The sequence below is a fragment of the Ictidomys tridecemlineatus genome, unplaced genomic scaffold (genome assembly GCF_052094955.1).
Source record: "Ictidomys tridecemlineatus isolate mIctTri1 unplaced genomic scaffold, mIctTri1.hap1 Scaffold_212, whole genome shotgun sequence".
Taxonomy (NCBI): domain Eukaryota; kingdom Metazoa; phylum Chordata; class Mammalia; order Rodentia; family Sciuridae; genus Ictidomys; species Ictidomys tridecemlineatus.
The window spans coordinates 164,588-186,927 of NW_027521824.1; the positions used below are offsets into that span (position 1 = coordinate 164,588).

Genomic DNA, 22,340 nt, shown 5'->3' on the forward strand with positions numbered 1-22,340 from the left:
CAGGTCTTTCACCTCTTTTGTTGATTCCCAAGTTTTTTTTTTTTTGAGGTTATTGTGAATGGAGTAGTTTTTCTAATTTCTTTTTCAGAAGATTCATCACTGATGTATAGAAATGCATTTGATTTATGGGTATTGATTTTATATCCTGCTACTTTGCTGAATTCATTTATTAATTCTAGAAGTTTTCTGGTGGAGTTTCTTGGTTCCTCTATAGAATCATGTTGTCAGCAAATAATGATAGTTTGAGTTCTTCTTTTCCTATTTCCTATTTTCATATTCCTTTAATTTCTTTCATCTGTCTAATTGCTCTGGCTAGAATTTAAGGACAATGTTGAATAGGAGTGGTGAAAGAGAGCATCCCTGTATTGTTCCAGTTTTTAGAGGGAGTGCTTCCAATTTTTATTATAATTCTTGGAATTGAGTAGATTAGTTCCTCTGCTTTATTTGCAAAATTATTTTAGTTTGGGTTAGTTAGCTGCTCAGCACATGCTGAGTGTGTGTGTATACACACACACACACAGAAGAAAAAGTAGTTTTGGTTATTCTAATTCCTTTGCCTTTTAAAATAAAATTTACAAAAACAATCTTGACAGGCCTTTGATAGAATTGTGTGAAACCTGTGTGTCAGTTTGGAGGAGAATTGCCATCTGAACTATTTTGAATATTCCAATCCGTGAACATGATATGTCTCTCCATTTATTTAAGTCTTTTTTAGTTTTTCACATCAACATTGAAAACTTTTCTCCATATCAATCCTGATATATTTTGTTGGATTTGCATTCATGCATTTCACTGTTTTTTTGAGTGATTGTAGTTTTAATTTCTATGTGTAAATCTTCATTGCTAATCTATGGAAATATGATTAATTTTTGCTTATCTTATGTCTTTCGAACTTACTTGGAATATCAAGAATTGTTTTTGTTCTTGTTTTATTCCATGGGATTTTCTACATATGCTATTATATCATCTGTAAATTGAGGGAGTTTTACTCCTTCCTTTCTAATCTGTATTTTTTTATTCTTTTGCATTCCTTAATACAGTGACTAGAATTTCTAGTATTCTGTTGAATAAGAGTGGTGAGAGTGGAAATCCTTGCCTATTCTTGTTCTTAGTGGGGAAGAATTCAGTCTCTTACTATGTTGCTAAAATCATAGCTGTAGACTTTCTGTGGATGGTCTTTCTCAAGTTCACATAAACTCTTTGCTCTTTTTAATTGAAGAGAGACTTTGTTTTGTTTTAATCATGTATGAGTGTTAGGTTTTATAAATACTTTTTCCTGTGTCAACTGAAAAGATGTGGTTTTTCTTTTTTAGTTTATTGACATGGTGGATTGCACTAGTTGACTTTTAAATGTTGAACCACCCTTGCATACCTGGAAAAAATCCTACTTGGTCATAATTTTTATACATTATTAGATTTGGATTACTAATATTTTATTGATGTTTTTGCACCTAAGTTCGTAAAAACACTTATGCAAGTTATTTTTGTTTGGGTTGGGGCTGTATCTCAGTGGTAGAGAATTTGCCTAGCACATACAAGACTCTGTGTTCAATCTCCAGCATTGTAAACAAACAAACAAAATATAAATTATCTTTGTCTGGTTTTGCCATCAGGGTAATACTAGCCTCAGAAAATAAGTTGGAAAGTTTTCTTTCCTCTTCTATGTATTGAAATAGTGTGTGTAAAGTTTGTGTTAATTCTTCTGTAAACGTTTGGTAGCATTCTCTAGTGAAACCATCTGGGTCTGAAGACTTAATTTTTGAGGGCTTTTAAAGTATATAATTGAAGTATATTAATGAAAAAATTATATTAATACATAATTTTTATTATATGAAATGTAGCCTTACATTTATACAGCTTCATATTTCCAAAATAGTTTTTTTTAAAAAATTTTCCAGGAGGAAGGATGTCAGAGGAGACCATGCTTCACCCTCCTGTCCCACCCCCACCCCCATATGGCCTTTTGCCTTTCCATCTCTTTGATGATTTCAAAGTGAGGAATTGGGAGGTCAGGAAGCCTCCTTGTGGGTGCCCCAGGTGTTTCCTCATAGGGCTGACTGTGGCTAGTACGTGTGAGATGAAGGTGTATCACCAGTGTCCTACATTAGAGAAGAGGCAAGGGAATCAGATGGGGTGTTCCCAGAAGCCCCCCGGCCCCATTTCTTTGTGGTAAGAGGGCTTGATAACAAACAGCAGGTGCCAATATGGAGATAGGCACAGAGGGCCCCAGCTGTCCCTTCACTCCACTGTGCTGTTGATGTTATCACTGTGATTATAACAGCAAAGAGAGGCAGGTGTTGGGCATTAAAATAGGAGCATGTAAAATGGAGGAGAGAGGATTTCAGTAGAGGGTCAAGATCACTCTGGGGTTACCTGCAAGGTTACGCTTTGGGGTACCCAAAGTCCTTATGAGAGTAGATTCAGCTTCACAGGCTTCTTTCATTCTGAGCAAACCATTCTGGGTGTACCGCACACATCTATGTGAGCAGATACTTATGTCCCAGATTGGCTCATGGCCTTGCAATTGCTCTGGGGTGGAGTCTCTAGGCTGGCTTAGCACCTCTTATGACTGGACTCACTTCATAGCTGACCCGAGCCTGCACTCCCCACCTGGAAGCTGATGGCCCATTTTGCACTGTTAGAGGTCATGAAGGGATGTGCTTTCATACCAAATGTTGGCATGAGCAGGAGAGGAATATGACAAGAAGCTGGCAAGAGCCTGCATGGGTTTGCCACAAAGGAGTGGGAGGCTCAGGTTAATACAAGTTGCTTAAGGTGACATAGCACATGACTGCTTCAAAGCCTGGAATAAGGGCCTGTCATAAGCAATGTCCTTCAGGGTTAATGTCCAGAATATATAAGGAATTCAAATAGCAAAACAAACAAAACACTCAAATAATCTGATTGAAAAAATGGATAATAGATCTAAATAGACATTTATTTTTAAAAAGACACACAAATGGCTAACAAGTATATGAAAAATGTTCAATATCATTAATCATAAGGTAAATGCAAATCAAAACTACAATGATTTAACACCTCACCCCAGTAAGAGTGACTTATCAGGGTTGGATTGTAGCTCAATGGCAGAATGCTTGCCTAGCATGTTTAAGACTCTGGGTTTAATTTCCAGGACAGACCAAAAACAAATGTCTATTATCAAAGAGATTAAAGATAACAAGTACTGACAAGTATGGGAATATTTGCACACTATTATTAGGAATATAAATTAATATAGTGACTGTTGAAAACTGTGTGGAGCTTTCTCAAAAAATTAAAAAATAAGACTACCATATGATCCAGCAATCATACTACTGGGTATATATCCAAAGGAAATGAAATCAGTATGTTGAAGAGATATCTACATCCCTGTGTTCATTGCAGCACTATTCACAATAGACAAGAGATGGAAATAACCTAAATGATTAATTTATAAAAAGACAAAACTGTGGTACATGTACAGTGGAATACTGTTTGTCCATAAAAAGGATGAAATTATTTCATTTGCAACATCGTGGATATAACTGGAGGAATTTACTTTAAATGAAACCAGGCAGAATCAGAGATATTACATGATCTCATTCAGATGTGGAATCCCAAAACGTGGATCTCATAGAGATTTAGAACAGAGTGGTAATTACCAGAGCATGGGGGGAGTAGGAGAGAGGGAGAGAAGAGGAAAAACAGTTTGGCCAACAGGTACTAAATTATATTTAGATTTGAGAAATTCTGATATTTTGAATGGCAGCTATTATGAAGACAACAACCATAAGTGTAGGGGAGGATGTGGGGGAAAAGGGACACTCATACATTGCTGGTGGGACTGCAAATTGGTGCAGCCAATATGGAAAGCAGTATGGAGATTCCTTGGAAATCTGGGAATGGAACCACCATTTGACCCAGCTATCTCTCTCCTCGGGCTATACCCAAAGGACTTAAAAACAGCATACTACAGGGACACAGCCACATCAATGTTTATAGCAGCACAATTCATAATAGCTAAACTGTGGAGCCAACCTAGATGTCCTTCAGTGGATGAACGGATATAAAAAAAAAATGTGGCATATATACTCAATGGAATTTTACTCAGCAATATGAGAGAATAAAATCATGGTATTTGCAGGTAAATGGATGGTGTTGGAGAAGATGGTACTAAGTGAAAATAGCCAATTCCCCCCCAAAAAATGCCAAATGTTTTCTCTGATATAAGGAGGTTGACTCATAATGGGGTAGGGAGGAGGAGCATGGGAGGAATAGATGAATTCTAGATAGGAAAGAGGGGTGAAAAGGAAAGGGAGGGGGCAGGGGATTAGCAAGGATGGTGGAATATGATGGACATCATTAATCAAAGTACATGTATGAAGACACAAATTGGGTGTCAATATACTTTATATACAAACAGAGATGTGAAAAATTGTGATATATATGTGTAATAAGAATTGTACTATATAAAGACATGAATTGGTGTGAAAAAATTCTGATATTGCACAGTAGAGTGAGTATAGATAATGTATTAGATATTTCTAAAAGGTTGGAAGAAAGGACTTTGGATGTTTTTTCCCCACAAAGCAATAATACATGTTTGAGGAGATAGATACTGATTTGAACATTACACAATATGTGTGTGTATCAAAGCACCATGTGGTAGGTGTACCATAAATATGTACAATTTTTATATGTTTGTTAAAATAAGTACATACATATCATGCCTATATAATAGGATTTGGTTTTCTCATTTGTATAGTGGATGAACCAATGGTCCTTAGTCCCAGTAGGGTAATGAGGATTAAAGGAACAATCTAGCACATAGCTTAATAGAATATAAGATCTTGCTTAAGATTACCCATTATTATTGTTAATATGCCTTTTTATCACAAAGGCAGAATTATAATTATGGTAGCCAAAACTTAGCATTAACACAAGTATGATAAAATTGGAGTTGTCATCATTCATAAACCTGTGTGGCCTTTCACTGGACACTACCAGTCTGAAGCTATGGCATTCCCCCATGTCAGCCACCCCTCAGCCTTCCTCTCTGCCTTCACTCAGATGGAGTGGCCAGTCTGCCTGCCCCTCAGAACCTCTCTGTGAACTCAACCAACATGAAGCATCTCTTGACATGGAGCCCAGTGATCCTGCCTGGAGAAACAGTACACTATTCTGTTGAGTATCAGGGGTGAGTGATTGGTTTTTGTTTGAATAATTTTTCCTCCCTCAGACAGCAATTAGTTCCTGGAGACACAGCCCCTTCCTTCTTGGCTCAAGGAGGCCTTGTGAGCCCAGGGATGGATTATCTCCAATGATCTGCCCCCTCTGTGTGAGTGGGCATTGAAAGAGTCAAGGAAGCAAGGAACCGCCCTTTGGTTTTGACAGTGAACTCTCTAGAAACATGAATGTGTAGACATACATTTTGTTGTGGCTTCTTTTCAACAGTGAGTCAGCTGTCCAAAGAGTTTGACCCTGACTTGAGATGGACAAATCATTGGAGACCCAGATCCTTTGGGAGGAGAGAGAGATCTCAGTTTTCTTGACTATATATAGTCTTGTACTTAGAAGCCAAAACAAATATTCACCCTAAAGATCAGCTGGCCCTGGGGCCTACCAGGCTCTAGTCTTCTCCAGGAATTTGCAACTGTTGAGTAGTGACAGCAGCAGAGAAAGTGCTCAATGTATTTCATTGGCAGTAAATACAAACTGATCACATTATTTAGAAGTGTGTAAGTATTGTAGGCTCAAGACACAGCTGACAACATTTCTGGATATAGGGAACTTAATATATGAAGGAGGAGATGGGCAGAAAATATACTAGGTCCATTCTTTTTCAATATGTATCTTTTAGCTACAGGGAGTTATTTAAGTTTAAATTAATTTAAATTAAACTCAAATATCTGCTTCCCAGTCACACCAGTCACATTTTGGATGCTCCAGGGCCATACGTGGCTAGTGGCTGCCATATTGAGCACTACCAGTACTGAACATTTCCATCAATTCAGAAAGTTCTACTGGGTAGCAATGCTTGAGGCAATTTCAGAGAGTGATTTGTGCTAGAACAACTGTAAGGCTGAGGCAAAAGGGCTGACTCTGCAGCTGCTTTATAATAGGTGGTTGGAAAGGAATCTCTGAGGTGGTGATCCTTACATCAGATCTGCAAGGAACCATCCCTGTGAACAGCAGGGACAGATCATTTGAGAGAGTGAACAGCTGGTCAAAGGTCCTTTGGAATTAAGAGATCAGCATTCTGGGAGAAATGACCAGGAGGTCAGTGTGGCAAGAATATCTCTCTTCTGAGCAGGGTGAGAGAGAAGGCCAGAATCTTATAGCAATAGGGATGAGTTTGGATCCCATTCTAAGTGCTGTAAAAAGCCATGGAAGACAGAAATGTCATGGTATGCTGAGGGTGGTGAATGGCTTGAAGAACAGCAAGAGCGAAGGCTGGGAGACCTCAGCAAGGCAGGACATGAGGGTGGCTGCGATAAGGGTGCTGACTGTGGACATGGAGAGAAATACACAGATTGGGATTCATGCCTAGGTTTCCCTTGGCTGGTGACAAAAGGAGTGAAGAATGGATGGTTGGTGAGGGAAGAGAGTGGAGGAGCTGGGGGTGGGGAGCAAATGCTGACTATGAAGAGTGGGAGAATGGAGACAGTACCCATCACCTTTGCGCCTGGGTCAAGGGGTTGGTGTGACGCTGCATCTTCTTTTCTTTGGCCAGAGAGTACGAGAGCCTGTACATAAGCTGGATCTGGATCCCCACCAGCTGGTGCACAGTCATTGAAGAACCCAAGTGTGACGTCACGGATGACATCACTGCCACAGTCCCTTACAAACTCCGCGTCAGGGCCACATTGGGCTCCCAGACTTCTGCCTGGAGCACCCTGAAGCACCCCTTTAATCGAAACTCAAGTAAGGCACTTTTTTTCCTTACTCTCTGCTCTACCATGTTCCCCTTCTCATGTTCACCAAGACTTTCAGGATCCTTTTTATCATCAAAATAATCTTGCAAAGCTAGAGTATGGTGGATGTAAACCACTCTTACTGATACATTTTTGAAAAATATTTTTAGTTATAGATGGACATGATACCTTTGTTTTTATTTGTTTGTTGATTTATTTAATGAGGTGCTGAGGATCAAACCCAGTGCCTCACATGGGCTAGGCAAGCGTGCGACCACTGAGCTAAACCCCCAGCTCGCTGATATGTTTTTAAAATTGCTGATCACTTCCCTCTCTTTGGTTCTTTGACTTTGGATGTCGTTGCTGACTGTCTTGGTCAGGGTTTGTGGATTGTGGAGACCCTGGCATTGGGAACCTGGCTATTCCGGAAATAGGGAGATAGCTCTAAGATTGCCTCTGACTACACCACTCGTACCTCCATAAATCTTATACTGCCTCCCTTCTGGTGCCTCCTGAATTCCATATTTACTGACTGTCAGCAACTTTGTTGTTTAAAAAGATCTATTTCTTTAATGGCCATGAGAAATAGTACCCTTCTGTGGTTGCTGGGAAATGACTCTTCTAATTGCTATAGTACCTGGAAAATGATTGAAAAAGAAGACAAGAATCCGGGTAGGTGTTCACATATAGCTGAGTGCAAGCAATGGCCAGAGCATGACAGGATGTGCAGAGGTGGAAAACAGTAGAAGCCAGGACTTGATGGCAGGGGGTAGAGAAGCAGCTATCCATGTGGCTTTGATATGAAGCTTGTCAAGTCAACAGAAGGTAGCCATGGAAGAGAGAGTGTCTAGGCAAGGTCTGTCTCACAGCACAATCCTTCTGGCTGCTGTGTGGAAAGTGACCTGGAATGGGCAAGCCTGTCCAGAGCAGCGGAAGAGTGAGGAGAGGGTTGTAACACTCCAGCTGATTCAAGATGGAGCCCAGTCCCAAGCGTGGAGGAGAAGGAGGAGGAGGAAAGGATGAATTCAAGAGACATGATGAGTTAGAAAGGACGGGGCTTGGAGACCAGTTATTAGGGGATAGGGCTGGGAGAGATGGTGATGGTGTCCAGCTTCTGATTAGAGTCAGAGAGAATGTCATCCAAAGCAGAGACACTGGGAGAAGCAACTGGTCTTGAGCAATGAGAGACATCTGTGTCTCTGTGCCCTTTGTGATGGAGGTTCCAGCAGAATAACATGCCATGGATGCCTGACTGGCAGCTGGACATCAGGATCTGGGCCTCAGAGAGGTCAAAGCCAGAGACACACAACACCAGAGTTGGTAGCTAAAGATTTGGGAGAGTATAAGATTATCCAGGGAGAAGATATGGGAGACAAAGAGATCCTGGGGTCTTGGGGAACCTCAGGGTTTAACATGTCTATGGAGAGAAGATGGATGGGCTGGAAGGTCATGGAGGGAGAAAAGGCTGAAGGAGGCCCCTGCATGGGTCCTCAAGAAAGTGACCTCATGGAATGGAGGGGATGACAGTGTGGTTGCCGGGGTGGAAGACTGATGGAGGTGGGAAGCAACAGGGCAGCTCTTCCCCTAAGCAGGTGTGGGTGAGAATGCAGATGGTTGGGAGCTGCAGGAAGAACAAGGGCAAGGGCCTTTGGTAGCCTTTTATTCAGAGGTGGCAGAAGATTCTCTGCTGTGAGTGAGGGCAGAGGAAGTAATGGGACAAGGTCAGGGTGGTTAAGGAACTTGTGACATTGGGTGGACCTTAGAAGGTGGGGACTTAGAAGGTGGGGGCGCCCAAGCAAGAGGCTGAGGAAGATGAAGACAGCTTTGAAAGGGAAGTTGGCTCCGTGGAACTTGAGGGATGTGGTTCAAATCCCAGTTCAGTCACTTGATGCTTGGGTCCCTGCCTTTTCCTCTGTAAAAGAGGCAACAGGTTGCTTCACTGGATAGTTGTAGGGACCACATGAGAAGAAATGTGTAAATTACTCAGCGGAGTGCTATCCTACCATAGCACTCAACTGTGGGTAGGTGTTATCACTTTTTGCTCTAGGGATGCCTGGAGTGGAGAGCCAGAGAACAGAGGAGTGGAGGGGTGGGGCAGGAACAGGATTGTTGGAATGAAATACCAGTAGGAATTGTGGTGCCAAAAATGGATTCCTCCCTCTGGCCTCCTTCCCAGGCAATGGGAGGACTTAGTGGAAATGGCAGGATCCTAGGCACTGGGGGAGGGCACTGCAGCTCTGCCTCTGCCTGCAGTACCCAGGTAGCACCCAGCACCACCTCCCTCTGGCACCTGGGAGATGCCAAGACTATTGCTGGGGATTGGCAGCTGTTGGAAGGAAGACTGGGGTCAAATAGATAAGGGAGTGCCTTCCAAACTATGTGGGCAGGGCTGTGCTGTCAAACATGGGCTGAGAAGGCCAGAATAAACAGGAAAAGGTCTTGCTGCAGGGAAAGCTGAAGAAAGGAGCCCGTACTTGCATCAGAAGGTTGAAGATGTGTTCTTGAGCTATCCCTGCAGAGTGGAATCAGCAACTGGGCTGGGTGGCTTGGTGATCTCTTAAAGGCATTCCGTCTGTCCTTTTCTGTTTGTAAAAGGCTACTCTGACTTTCCCCCAGGAATGTGAAAGATCCTTCTTTAAGGCTCCCCTATAGAGGATCTTCTGCCCTTAACCTTGTTGGGAGCAGAGGTTCTTAGCCTCAACTGCATGTTGGAGTCGAGGAGGAGCTTGAGAACCACACTCCTGGGGCCCATTCCTGGAGGGTCTGATTTGACTGATTTGTGTGCATCCTGGTCATTGGGAGTTCAAAATTCTTCCTAGTTATTTTAATTATAGCTGGACTTGGGATTGCCTGGTACAAAGAATAAACACCCCTCATGGGGGAGCTAGAAACATAGACATGGGCTCAAATTCTGGTCATTAACTGTGATTCTGGAAAAGTCCCTTAACATTTCCATACAAACAGAATAATATTTACCCTCTTAGGTTTCCTGGGTGGATTAAATGAGACAAGTATGCAGAATGCTTAGGACAGAGGTTCCTGGCCCAACACTGTCAAAAAATTCTTCTATGAACTTTGGGTCATTTTCTCTAATAATATCTATCCTCCATAAAGATGGAGGTCAGAGGACCTGGATCTGCAAGGCACATATGGATTTATCATCAGTAGCGAGGGGGTGGGAGCTGCCTCTGTGACCCCTTCTGTTCTTGGCCTGCTGGTGGGGATTCCTCTCTCTTTGGGATCCAAGTAATGTAAAAGATGATATTTATATTTAAATTGTAATTTCTAGAGTCAATGTTAAAATTTGTAAAAAGCCTTTGACTTGCCAATAATATCCCTCTGTCAGGATGTGAGATGAGGCCTAGAACAGAATAGCTAACCTATCCACAGGCCTCTGGTGGTTTGCAGATGTCTGAAAGTATTCAGATGCCTGTACATGCCACTGTCTATGAGAACTATAGGGATGCACATGCCCTTCTAGGTATGTTCATTCCTAAGGGGAAAAGATGGGGCCCACCTATGCTCCACATAGATCCAAGTTCAGGCAGGTGTTTGGCAAGCATTAAGAAACGACATCTGCTCATTAGATGAGCCAAGGTGAAGAGCAATGTCTACTAAAATATTAGGTTAGTGGAACCTGGAGCACACAATTTTAGAAGGGAAAGTAATAATGTCTACTTGAGTATGTAATCCCTTTTTTCTCTTTTCTTGAGTATATATATTTCTGGAAAAGAATAGAAGACTTTATCGAAGTTAAGAGGCCAAAAAAAAAAAAAAAAAAAAACAGAATCATAGTAAATCTTTGCCATTTGGGTTTCATTCATTCATCATTAAAAAAGTGGTCCTGCCTGGGACTGGCTTTGATTCTGCCCTTGTCTTGCCAACAGCCATCCTCACCCCACCCAGGATGGAGGTGTCCAAGGATGGCTTCCACCTGGTCATTGAACTGGAAGACCTGGGGCCACAGTTTGAGTTCCTCGTGGCCTACTGGAGGAGGGAGCCTGGTGCCAAGGTGAGTCGGGCTTTGCGGGGAGATGGCACAACTCTCTGAGGGTGGGTGAGGAGAGCCAGGTCCTGCAGTGCTCACTGTCTGGGCAGCCTGAGAATGAGCAGCTCTGGGTGAAGCCTGTGGAGGGAGAGATGACTAGATGCTGACCATTCCGTGGGCCTCTTTAAAAAATAAAAATGCCTTAGTCCACTTTGGTCTTGGCTGGGAACATTTTCAGGCAGATCTGCTGAAGTTTGGGGGACAGTCTCATGCCCCAAACTAAGCTAGATTGACCTGGAACATCTTTTGAATGGACTTTTCCCCTCTCTCATCAGCTGATCTCCTCAGCCAGTTAAGGGAAGCAGGCCAGGGTGTTCCAGATCAACTGGATGATTTCAAGAGCCTACGAGGCTGGTACAAGCCTCTTGAGGGTGTGGATCTTGGCAGGGAAGAGAAGGGGGCAGCCAGCCAGGAGCTGGCTTATGAATAAGCACATTTAATTAGGAGCAGGTAGGCCATGCAGAAAGCCCGGGAGGGAGCTGCTCCTCCCCGTGGGAAGGCTGCTGTAGTCCAGGTGAGTGGAGTCCAGCCCTCACAAAACAGCAGCAGCAGAAGGGGTGGGGCACCAATGAAAAGTGAGGGAACACTCAAATCCATGGAGCCCCTGTCCAAGCTGAGAGGGAGACAGGGCCTAGAGGCCCGCTCCCATCAGCACCAGGAAGTAATGGGCTTTCTCAGAGTATTAATATGGGCTCTCACAGAATCCCTGAGCAGAGCTGGCAGAGTCTCCTTTCTCCAGGGACCCCTACCTGTGGTGGCCTTGCTTCCTTCCGCTGAGTCCTCTTCCTGTGGCTCCCTGCCCAGCTTACTCCCAGGCCCTGCCCTTCATCACACCTTCCAACATACGCCTATGATGGTGCCTCCCAGCCACTCAAGGCCTCTGAGCCTGAGGCCTCTCACAGTATCCTCTCCCCTTTATCCCTACTTCCAGATCTAGGTATTCAGTTTCCCAAGACCAAAGTCTTTGGAGAGGAATCCCATTGTTCATGCTCATCGGGCCAAGCTTAGTGGTTGCAGGGAGCTACTTGGTCTCTGGTAGGACCCTTCTCAGACCGGAGGTATCCCAGATCACTTAGTGGTGTCTGAGGGCAGTGCATATGCCCTGCCACACACTCAATAGGGGCTTTAGGTTGGGAAGAGTCCCCTGGAAGGTGGGTGGGGGCAGGTAGGGAAGGCAATAATACCAGCCCTTATCCCCATGAGGTCAGAGCCAACTGATAGGACATGGCATTGCCAACCAGACAGGTGGAGTGGTGCTGGGGACAGGGTCAGCACCTGGCAGGAGGCAGCACACAGCTCCCTCAGATTCTTTGGGACAGAGTGGCTCCCCACCCTTGTAACTGGCAGGGCCAGTGCTGAAAGAGAAGTATGTGCCCTGAGTCACCTAGGCTCAGCCTACACAAGCCTCTGCAGGCTCAGATGCAGAGCATAGGCCTGGGGCAGGCGGTGGATGTGGAAAGGTGGACAGCGGAGTGCATAGACAGAGGGATGGATGGGCAAGTGGGGAGGCATGGCCCACCAGCTCTCTGATTTTATGCACTGATCTCTGTGGCAGCAGTGACCATGCCAAATCCTTGCCCAGTCAGATTTACAAATTTCCAGTCTCTGCTCAAGTATCATCCTTTCAGAAAGGTTTCCGCTAACCACATTGTCTAAACTAGTGCCTCCCTGTCACTCTCTAGCCCCTTGCCTTTTCTCTGCACAGCTTTTATGGCCACCTGACATGTATGTATATATTGTTGGTCTTCCCCACGACAGCTCTACAATAGCAGACTTTGCCTCATTCGTTATATGCTCTGTCCCTGTTCCTGGAACAGTGCCTGATACTTATTAGGTGCCTAATAAACGTGAGTGGATAAACGAGCAAGTGAGTGCAAACATGCGTGAGTAACAGGGAACATTCTGTATGTACCCCAGATAGGAAATTTCTGCAGTGTTCCCTTCCTGGCTCTCCTCAACCTTTCCAGTCCTGCTACCCTCAGAGAATAACTGTGTTTTCTATTCTCCCAAAGGAACAGACCAAAGTGGTGAGGAGTAGGGGCGTTCCTGTGCACCTGGAAACCATGGACCCAGGAGCCACATACTGTGTGAAGGCCCAGTCTCTGGTGAAGGTCATCGGGAGGCACAGTGCCTTCAACCAGGCAGAGTGTGTGGAGGTGCAAAGTAAAGAAGATCTGCCTGTGCCTTGGGCCCCTGCAGAGGTGACAGCCCCTCTTGGTGCATGCTCAGGTGCCTTTGATTCTGATCGATTTCACAGACCTGGGTGGGTTCCGGTGGTGAATGTGTGCAGGAGGCCATCCTAGTGCTGGGTGGGGATCTTTAGGCAGCTGTCACTCTCCCCGTGAGAGCTTCCTCCTCCTTGGGCCAGATGTGTCAAGGCTGATGAATACTGCCTGTGATTAGAGGTGGCTGCAGGAGAGGCCACCAGGTTTCTTGGCAAGCCTGGGAAGGAGGTCATACACCATACAATTCCACAGTTTCTTTTATTGGAAGGGGCTTTATGGAGTGTCTCCAGAAGCCTCTTTTTTCCCCCCTTGACATTAAAAAAATTTTTTTTTTTTAGTTGTAGATGGACACAATACCTTTAATTAATTAATTAATTTTTTTATGTGGTGCTAAGGATTGAACTCATTGTCTCACAGTTGCGAGGCAAGTTTTCTACCACTGAGCTACACCTCCAGACCCCCCTTGAAATGTTATGGTCTAAAAACTTGAATAACTTGAAAACCCTTTTGGAAAAAATAAACCCAACAAAATTCTACATCCTATGATCCTACCATTCAAATATCACCACTTGTGTGTGTGTGTGTGAGTGATCTTTTAGCCTTGAATATATAGTACATTCATATGTGCAAAAAATATAAGAGACACATGGAAATTTTATTTTCCATATCCATTTTTTCCACCCATAAAATTCCTATACCCTCTACCATAGATACGGACTTCTTGCATATACTTCTGAAGACTTTTTAATGCATATACAAGTAAATGAGAATACGTTTACATATATTGCCTTTCCTTTTCTTTGTGGGGTGGGTACTAGGGATTGAACTCAGGGGCACTTGACCCCTGAGCCACATCCCTAGCCCTATTTTGTATTTTATTTAGAGACAGGGGTCTGTCTGAGTTGCTTAGCATCTCTCTGTTGCTGAGGCTAGCAAAAATGGTGGCATGTTCTATACATTTTTCTGGATCTTGTCTTTTTCATTTTATGTATCTTATAGATTTTGCCGTATTAATGAAGTAGTTCCTTTATCCTTCTTTATTGCTACATACTATTTCATTATATGTATATGAAATAACTGATTTAACTAGTCCCCTATTAATGGGCACTTAGTTTTTCCCAAAATATTTTGGTATTATAGCCAATGCTCTAATTAATTTCCGCTAATACATTGATTATTTTGCCAGGGATGGGTGTGTAGCTCAGTGGTAGAGAGCTTGTCTAGCATGCACAAGACCTTAAGTTTGACCCTCCCAACATTGTGAGAAAAAAAAAAAGATAATTTTTCTGGTATACATTTATTTGAAGGATAAATTATTCGAGGTAGATTGACTTGGTTGAAGATATAGACCTTTAATTTTGATTAAATTAAAGGTCTATATCAAATTGCCCTCCAAAGGAGCGTAGCCCTCAGTCATTACCTACACGTCGGAGTTCTATAGCATATAAACACTGTGCCTATTTTTCTGTTTTTCCCCAATAACATATCTATAACTGTTCCCATGTAAATTTTCTGATTATTATTTTATTCACTTTCAAAAAAATCATGTCTTGTTTAAAAAATCCAATCAACACAGAAATTTTAAAAAGGGTCAGAGTTAAATATTGTCCACTCTTCCCCATATACCACTCAGGAGGTTTACTTTGGTGAGTCTGGCATTTAATCCTCCCAGTACTGTCTGTGTGATTCCAGTGCTCACACACACAAAGGGGCCTATCCCATACCTAGTGTTCTGTGCCTGGCTCGTCTTCACTTGGCAATATATCATGAGCATCATTTTATGTCAGTATCTTTGGGTCCACCTCAGTTTTTTTAAATGCTGCATAGTAAACCAGTATATTTACTATCTCCTTATTAATGAGAATATTTTGTGTTTTCTAGTCCTTTGCCACTATAAACCATGCTGTAGTAACCAAGTGTGTATCTGTCCCAATTTTCATTTTAATAGCTGAATGACTAGCCTACCATTCTGGTGAATCCCCTTTATTGGGTATTTGAATCACTTCTGTTTGCTTTTTGGGGGAGGGTAGGTACCAGGGATTGAACTTAGGGTCACTCAACCACTGAGTCATGTCTCCAGTCCTATTTTACATTTTACTTAGAGACAGGGTCTTACTGAGTTGCTCAGCACCTTGCTTTTACTGAGGCTGGCTTTGAACTTGTGATTCTCCTGCATCAGCCTCCCGATCTGCTGGGATTACAGGCAGGCGCCACCACACCCAGCTTTCATTTGCTTTTGAAGATGATATTCATTCTTTTATTAAATGAATATTTACTGAGTATTCACTGTGTGCCAAATCCTGGCCTGTGCACTTGGATACAGCAGGGAAATCCCTGCTCTCAAGAACCTCCCCTCTAGTGGAGACAGACTCCCAACAAGCAAAAGATGGGATGGTATCAGTGGGTTCCATGAGGAAAATTTACCAGAACATGCCTGGAGGGGTGGGAGGGGCAGGGACCACTCTGGGCAGAGAAGGGGGTTCTGTTGCTGTATTCCAGAAGTTTCCATGAACAGACCGATGCATATAATTGTTTCCTTTCTTGGAATTATTTTTTTGGAATTGAAATCACAGGAGTGGATTGAAAGGGTATGAACATTTGTGTATCTCTCAATGTACACTGCTAAAATAATTTTCAAAATCTTTGAAACAATATGCATGGCCCCAGCCACTTGTGTGACTACCAGCTTCTCCACAACCTCCCTGGCTAAGTTACCCTTCACATTGTGAGCTAACTACCCGACCAGGGGGCGCTTAAATGAGCTACTCCAGGTTACACAGAACAGAGATGGGAAAATACTGCATTCCCCTTCTGCATCTCCAGATGCCCAGGTCTGGTCCTTTCTGCTACATTTACAATTACAATAATTATGGGCTTTGGAGCTAACCCTATCTGTGTGACCTGGGATAAATTGCCTAACCATTCTGAGCATAGAATCATCTTATAGAAGCAGAGAAACTCATGCCCATTGCAAAGATCAGGGGTTTACCACCCAGCCCCCAGAATAGAGATGGAAGGAGGAGCCACATAACAGGGGCTTGATATATCATAGTTATTATGTGACTGTTTTCCGGACTTAATATTCTCTTCCATAAGATGGATCAGTGCTAAGAGCAAATTGCGAAACACTTTGTTTTCGGTTACCACCAGCCAGTTCTGGGGCCTGGCCGGGTGCCTTCCTCTGGCAGCTGTGCCAGGTATGTGCTAACACCACTCTTGCCTTCACACACAATGCTCCTCCCTTCCCCTTCCTGAGAAAGAGATTTTAATCTTCTCTGGAGCTTTCTGGAAAGCATACCTTAATCTAGATTTTCTAGATTAAATCTAAAATTTAGATTTTAGAAAAATGGCGGCAATTTTGGTCACCAGAGCACATTATCAAATCTCAGGTTTCTGGCTTCTGCCGTCTTGATTGACATTCGGCGTCAACTCCAGGGGTCAGGGGAGGCCTGGGTTTGGAGGCTTCCCCTTCATTGTGGTTTCTAAGCGTCTTCTTGTCTTTCTGTCTCCAGAAGAGGCTCTCCCGCTGGCCCTGGCCCTGTTTGCCTTCCTTGGCTTCATGCTGATCCTCGTGATTGTGCCGTTCTCCATCTGGAAAATGGGTCAGCTGCTCCAGTACTCCTGCTGCCCCGTGGTGGTCCTCCCAGACACCTTGGTAAATAAGCTTCCTCTTTCCTTGCAGCATGATGCTGATCAGAGGGCTGTACCTTAGGCCTTAGGTGGGCATGGCATGCTTTTTGTGGGTTTTTTGGTTTTTAGAGAAGAGCACCTGTCTCAGTCTGTATTGCTAGAATAGAATATCACAGATTGGGTAATTCATAAACAATAGAAGTTCATTTGGTTCTGAGGAAAATATGACCTTTGACCTTTGGGTTTGACTTATTTTGCTTAACATAATATTCTTAAGTTCCATTCTTTATGACTGGCTGAAACTCCATTGTGTATATATACCACATTTTCTTTATCCATTCATCCATCGATGGACATCTAGGCTGGTTCCACAGTTTGGCTATTGTGAATTGTGCTGCTATAAACATGGGTGTGCATGGATCACTATAGTATAACAACTAATTCTTCAGGATAAATACTGAGGAGTGGTATAGCTGGGTCATATGGTGGTTTCATTCTTAGTCTTTTGAGGAATCTCCATGCTGATTTCCGTAGTGGCTGTAGTAATATACAATCCTACTAACAGTATAGAAGTGTTCCTTTCTCTCCATGTCATCTTCAGCATTTATTATTGTTTGTGTGCTTGATGTTGCCATTCTAACTGGAGTGAGATGAAATCTCATTTTAGTTTTGGTTTGCATTTCTCCAATTGCCAATTATGTTGAACATTTTTTTAATGTATTGTTGGCCATTTGCATTTCTTCTTTTGAGACATCTGTTTAATTCATTTTCTCATTAATAAATTGAGGGGTTTTTTTGGGGGGGAATACCAGGGATTGAACTCAGGGACACTCAACCACTGAGCCACATCCCCAGCCCTGTTTTGCATTTTATTTAGAGACAGGGTCTCACTGAGTTGCTTCACACCACGCTTTTGTTGAGCTGGCTTTAAACTTGGGATCCTTCTGCCTCAGCATTCCCAGCTGCTGGGATTACAGGCGTGCACCACAGAGCCTGGCTGAGTTTTTTTGATGCTGAACTTTTTGAGTTCTTTATATATTCTGGCTATTAATCCTCTGTCAGAAGAAGCAGCACAGTTTTTCTCCTATTCTGTAGGTTCTTTCTTCCCATTCTCAAGTCCTTTTATGATCTACATCAATCCATTGGTGAAAGTAGAGCCCTCAGCTAATCATCTCTCAAAGGTCCCACCTTAAGGCTGTTGCCTTGGGAATTCAGTTTGCAATACATGCTTTTGGAAGAACATATTCAAACCACAGCAATTTCTAATCAGAGGGTATAGGAGAGATCTCCCTTCTCCAGGGTATTTTTCAGAATCAGCATTCTAACGTTTGAATCACATCGCAAGTTTGGAATAAAAATTCCAAACTTTTGCTTTGATGTTTACCTTACCTGTGCAAGTACCCATGGGCTTTTAATACTGGGTCAGGAGAATCACCTCTTAAGGCCTCCATACCCTGTCCGTGCTCTTCCTAAACCACAGATGGTCACCCCTGGGCACCAGTGTGGTCATTGCCACAAGGGCTGATCCTGATCCCTGCCAAAGTCTGGTCTTGGATGGGTAAATGCTTGTACTCTGCAGAGTGAATTGTCAGCTAGTATCAATGTTATGTAAGCAGCTATTACTCTCAGAGCCCAGCACAAGCCCCAGCCAAGCACCCTGTTAGATTTAGTTCTCCCAAATCCTCAGACCCCAGATACTCTGTTGCAGCCTGAGTCCCCACCCCACCTCAGGCTTCCCTGCCTCCAGGCCTGTCTATCCTGACAGCTTTCCTAGCCTCAAGTCTGGATCTTAATAAACTTGTTACTCCTGCAAGGCTTGAGCTGCCCCTGCAAACTGTCTACCTCTTTTCTGAGCTCAGCAGTTCTAGGGGTCTCGGGGCAGGAACATGTCTTAACAGCATGACAAAATCATGTGACAGTCCTCCAGGGCATCAATGATAAGGGATTGTTCACCTTATGTCCCCGAGGGCCTCTGCATCATCTACTGAAATATATAAATATACATATTTACATAAAATGTGTAGCCTTAACTGGCATAACTAATAAGGATCTCCAAGGGTCCCAAGATGACATGCTATCCTTACCACATTGACAGAGTCAGCCAATATAATTTACTAGCAATTGGACTCACTTTTGGACCTACTTACAGTAAACTGTTTATCTTTGTGTTTGCAGACACTCAAAGAAAAATCTCTAAACATTGGTTCTTTATTTGTTGATTTTTATGGAAAGGCGCATAGGAGGCAATTGATGTCGGTTTTTAAATTCACAAATGCAGGGTGTTTTGTCTGTGCTCTGTAGAAGAACTGGCTGGCAGCTTGACAGGCTAGGTGGGCGGATAATTGTGCTCTTGTTTATCCCTTTCACCTCCTCCCACCATCTCTCCCTCTCATCCTTTGCCCTCTCTAAACCGGAGCATTCAGTCTGTTTGGGGGGCCTTTTTGTTGGGTTCCTTGTCCTGATTTCTTAGTGTTATTTGCTGCTACAATCAACAGTGAAGAGGTCTTTAAACTTATGTTGAGAAGAATTGTCATTTGGGTCCAGAGCAAAACATGGGCACCCTGGCACAGTCTGCATGATATCATTTACTATGCTGTCAACAGCAGAGGGCTAGGAAGGGGATTTGTGTGTGTGTGTGTGGGGGGATGTAGGAGCTTTTGACTGAATCATTTTATGCTCCATGTTCTGGAGAAGGCAACATAGCAACATAACTAAGGGTTCACCAGTGGGTGGGGAGTCAGCTGCGGATGGGAGCAGCAGAGGGTGGGGGATGGGGAGAGCTGGGAACACAAAGAGTTCTGGGCTGAGAAGAATTCTGTGGTCTGGATTGAGCTCTGGGAAGTGACTAAGACTCTCTCCTAGTGTCCACTCCTGTCTAGGACTCTAAAAACTGATCTCTGTTTATAGCGGGTCAAGTCTGGAGGTGGAGCACAGGAGGCCATTAGAGCGAAAGCCTAGTGCAGCCAGGAGAAGAACCCACAGAGAGAGAGAGAGCCCAGGGGAGGGAGTGGGGCGCTGAGTCTCCTCCCTTGGATTTCTGTTGTTTGAAATCTAAGCTGTCAGCTGCACCCTCTTGGGGCAAGTGATGAGCCAGAACACTCTCAGCCTCTACTGAGGCTTCCTGTTGCTTAGGAGGCCGGCCCTGCCAGTCTCACCACCCGTCCTGTCCCGGTTTTCTAACATGTGCCTTGTGCTCTTTCCTCTCAGTATCAGTGCTCATCAGGCATTTGGGCTTTTCTCAGGCCAGAAGGGTCAGCCAGGGCTTGACTTCGGTCCCTGGCCAGCATTTCAGCTGCTTTGAAATGTATTAAGAGTGGCCATGAAGCCTGTCCAGGAGGATTGCGTGCATGCAGTCGGAATGTGGAAGTTGTCACTGGTCAGCTACTCCACTCCAGGACTCTCGCAGGTGAGGACACAGAGAGATGATATTCTCAACCTGCCTCTTCAGCCTCCGTGAGCCTCTGGGCCTGGCTCTGGCTGCTTTGGTTGATTTCAATATTGTTCATCTGTGTTCAAGTTTCTGCCTTCCTGGGTCCAGTAGAATGGGAAGCACAATTATTGTCCCATCACTGCCTGAACACCTTTAAAACTGGTGCTGGATTGTGGGTTACCGGCTGTGCCTCTGAACCCCCAGGCAGATGGGAGTTTTCACCAGAGGGACATGACAGTTCCCCCAACATAATGTCATTGGGGCTCACACTGCTGAAGGCTTTCATTGGAACAGGCATGAGGTGGAACTGCCTCAGTTTCCCTGGGTGAGAAGTTAAAGAATAAATAGATGTTAAAGAATAAATAGCCCAGAGAAGATAGGAATATCTGCCCCTATTTTTCTACTCCCTGAGCTATTCCCTGAGCTAAAAGAGCTCATAACCAAATCCTCCTCCTCTTTTTTTTTTTGGAGGGGGGAACTGTGGGGGGCAGGAAACACCTCCACACATTTTAAAACAGTAATGACAGTCAGAATCATAACAGGAAGTACTGAGCAGTTCATTCAGCTAGTCACGCATCCTGGAAATACTGCTGAAGCACACCAACTGTAGAGAACTCCATTCTGAAAATCTCACAAATTTGACTAATGCCTGTTTGATGTTCCAGTTTTATACATCAGGAATAATATGTGGTATGGGTTGAATCTGTAGCAAAACTTCTTCTTTTTTAAAAAAAATGACATCCTGTGGTCTCTTTTGCTTTATTTATTTATTTATTTTTACCATGAGTACAATGTACACCGATAAAAAAGATGTACGTCGCATGTATCTGTGATAATAGCCGTGGCAAAGGCAGTCTAGGCATATTAACAACAGACTTATCTATGGAACAGCACCTTATGTAAGATGCATTTTCCTCTAGAGCCAAGCATCAAAAAATTCACCTACATGAGTAGATAAGTGGCCCTTAGGCTCACAGACAGTCCAGCACTGGGCCCTGAAGCAGGGGGCTTCTCACCTACATAATTGGCTCAACAAGGGGAAGATTTCCATTTAGCACCACAGAAGCTGACATGTAAATTGGGACCTGATGCTCCACAGTCTAGCTGTATTAATGTCACCCTTGAAACCCAAGTTAATTTCAGTGACATCTTTCTTTACTCTGGTGGCAAAATGTGCTTTCTGTCGGGGTCCATCTGACAAGCTTGGATAAATATTTGCATGGCAAGTGGAGACATGTTTTTAGGTTTTGCTTGAATTTAGCCATTCAAGATGTCTTATAAAATTGTCCCCTTCACTCCTCCTGAAAAACATAGAACAAAATAATGATGGAAAACTTGGAAGAAACTGATGGGATGACCTTTCCTTCCTGGTGGCCAGGGGCTCACTAGGCTGTGGCAAGCAAATCACAACTTCTTCCTCTGGCCTGATGACTCCTCAGATTACAGTGTTCTCCTCTTCTCCCATTGCTAGACTTCTCCAAGGAGAGGTCAGAATTTCTGCCTCCTTTTCTGTACCATCCCACATACTCCTAATCTCTTGGCATTTAATTTTAACTCCTCCTTTATTCAAGTGATGCTTTTGAAGAAAGCAGATCAGATGGTAGAGCCTAGACCTGGTGGTTTTTCCACAGCCTCGTGGTAGGATTTAACCCATGTGATCATTGTATTTGTGTTGGGCCCTCCAAAGATGTCCACGTCCTAACCTTGGAACCTGTGAATCTGTTGCCTTACATGGCAGGGACTTGGCAAGTGTGATTGAGTTAAGAATCTTGAGATGGGGAGATTATCCTGGATTATCTGAGGGGACCTAAGGTAACCACGAGGGTCCTTGTGAGAGAAAGAGGGAGACAGGAGAGTGTCACATCAGAGATGAGATAATAGAAAAAGAGGTAGGAATGATGCAAGATCATGAAGCGGATGTGGGTGAGGCAGGCATCTCCCAAATGTGCCAAAGACAGTGGTATTCTTGGATATATAGACCTAGTCTATGAATATTCATTGTGGAATAATAAGTGTGGGGCTATGTGCTAAGAAATGCTGGCAGCCTCTAGAAGCTGGGGAAGGTAAGGAGTGGATTTTCCACTGGACCTCCAAGTGGAACACAGCCCTGCTGA

The 22,340-nt window shown here is 43.7% G+C and overlaps 1 protein-coding gene across 1 annotated transcript; it reads left to right on the top strand.

Annotated features, from left to right (window-relative positions):
- Positions 1 to 5,039: 5,039 nt before the first annotated feature.
- On the top strand, positions 5,040 to 16,878 carry LOC144373024 (interleukin-20 receptor subunit beta-like). The gene is made up of 6 exons (XM_078036156.1): positions 5,040 to 5,176; positions 6,713 to 6,903; positions 10,781 to 10,905; positions 12,954 to 13,204; positions 16,263 to 16,363; positions 16,679 to 16,878. The coding sequence occupies exons 1-6, from the start codon at positions 5,103 to 5,105 to the stop codon at positions 16,876 to 16,878; spliced, it is 942 nt and encodes a 313-aa protein (XP_077892282.1). The 5' UTR covers positions 5,040 to 5,102.
- Positions 16,879 to 22,340: the final 5,462 nt, after the last annotated feature.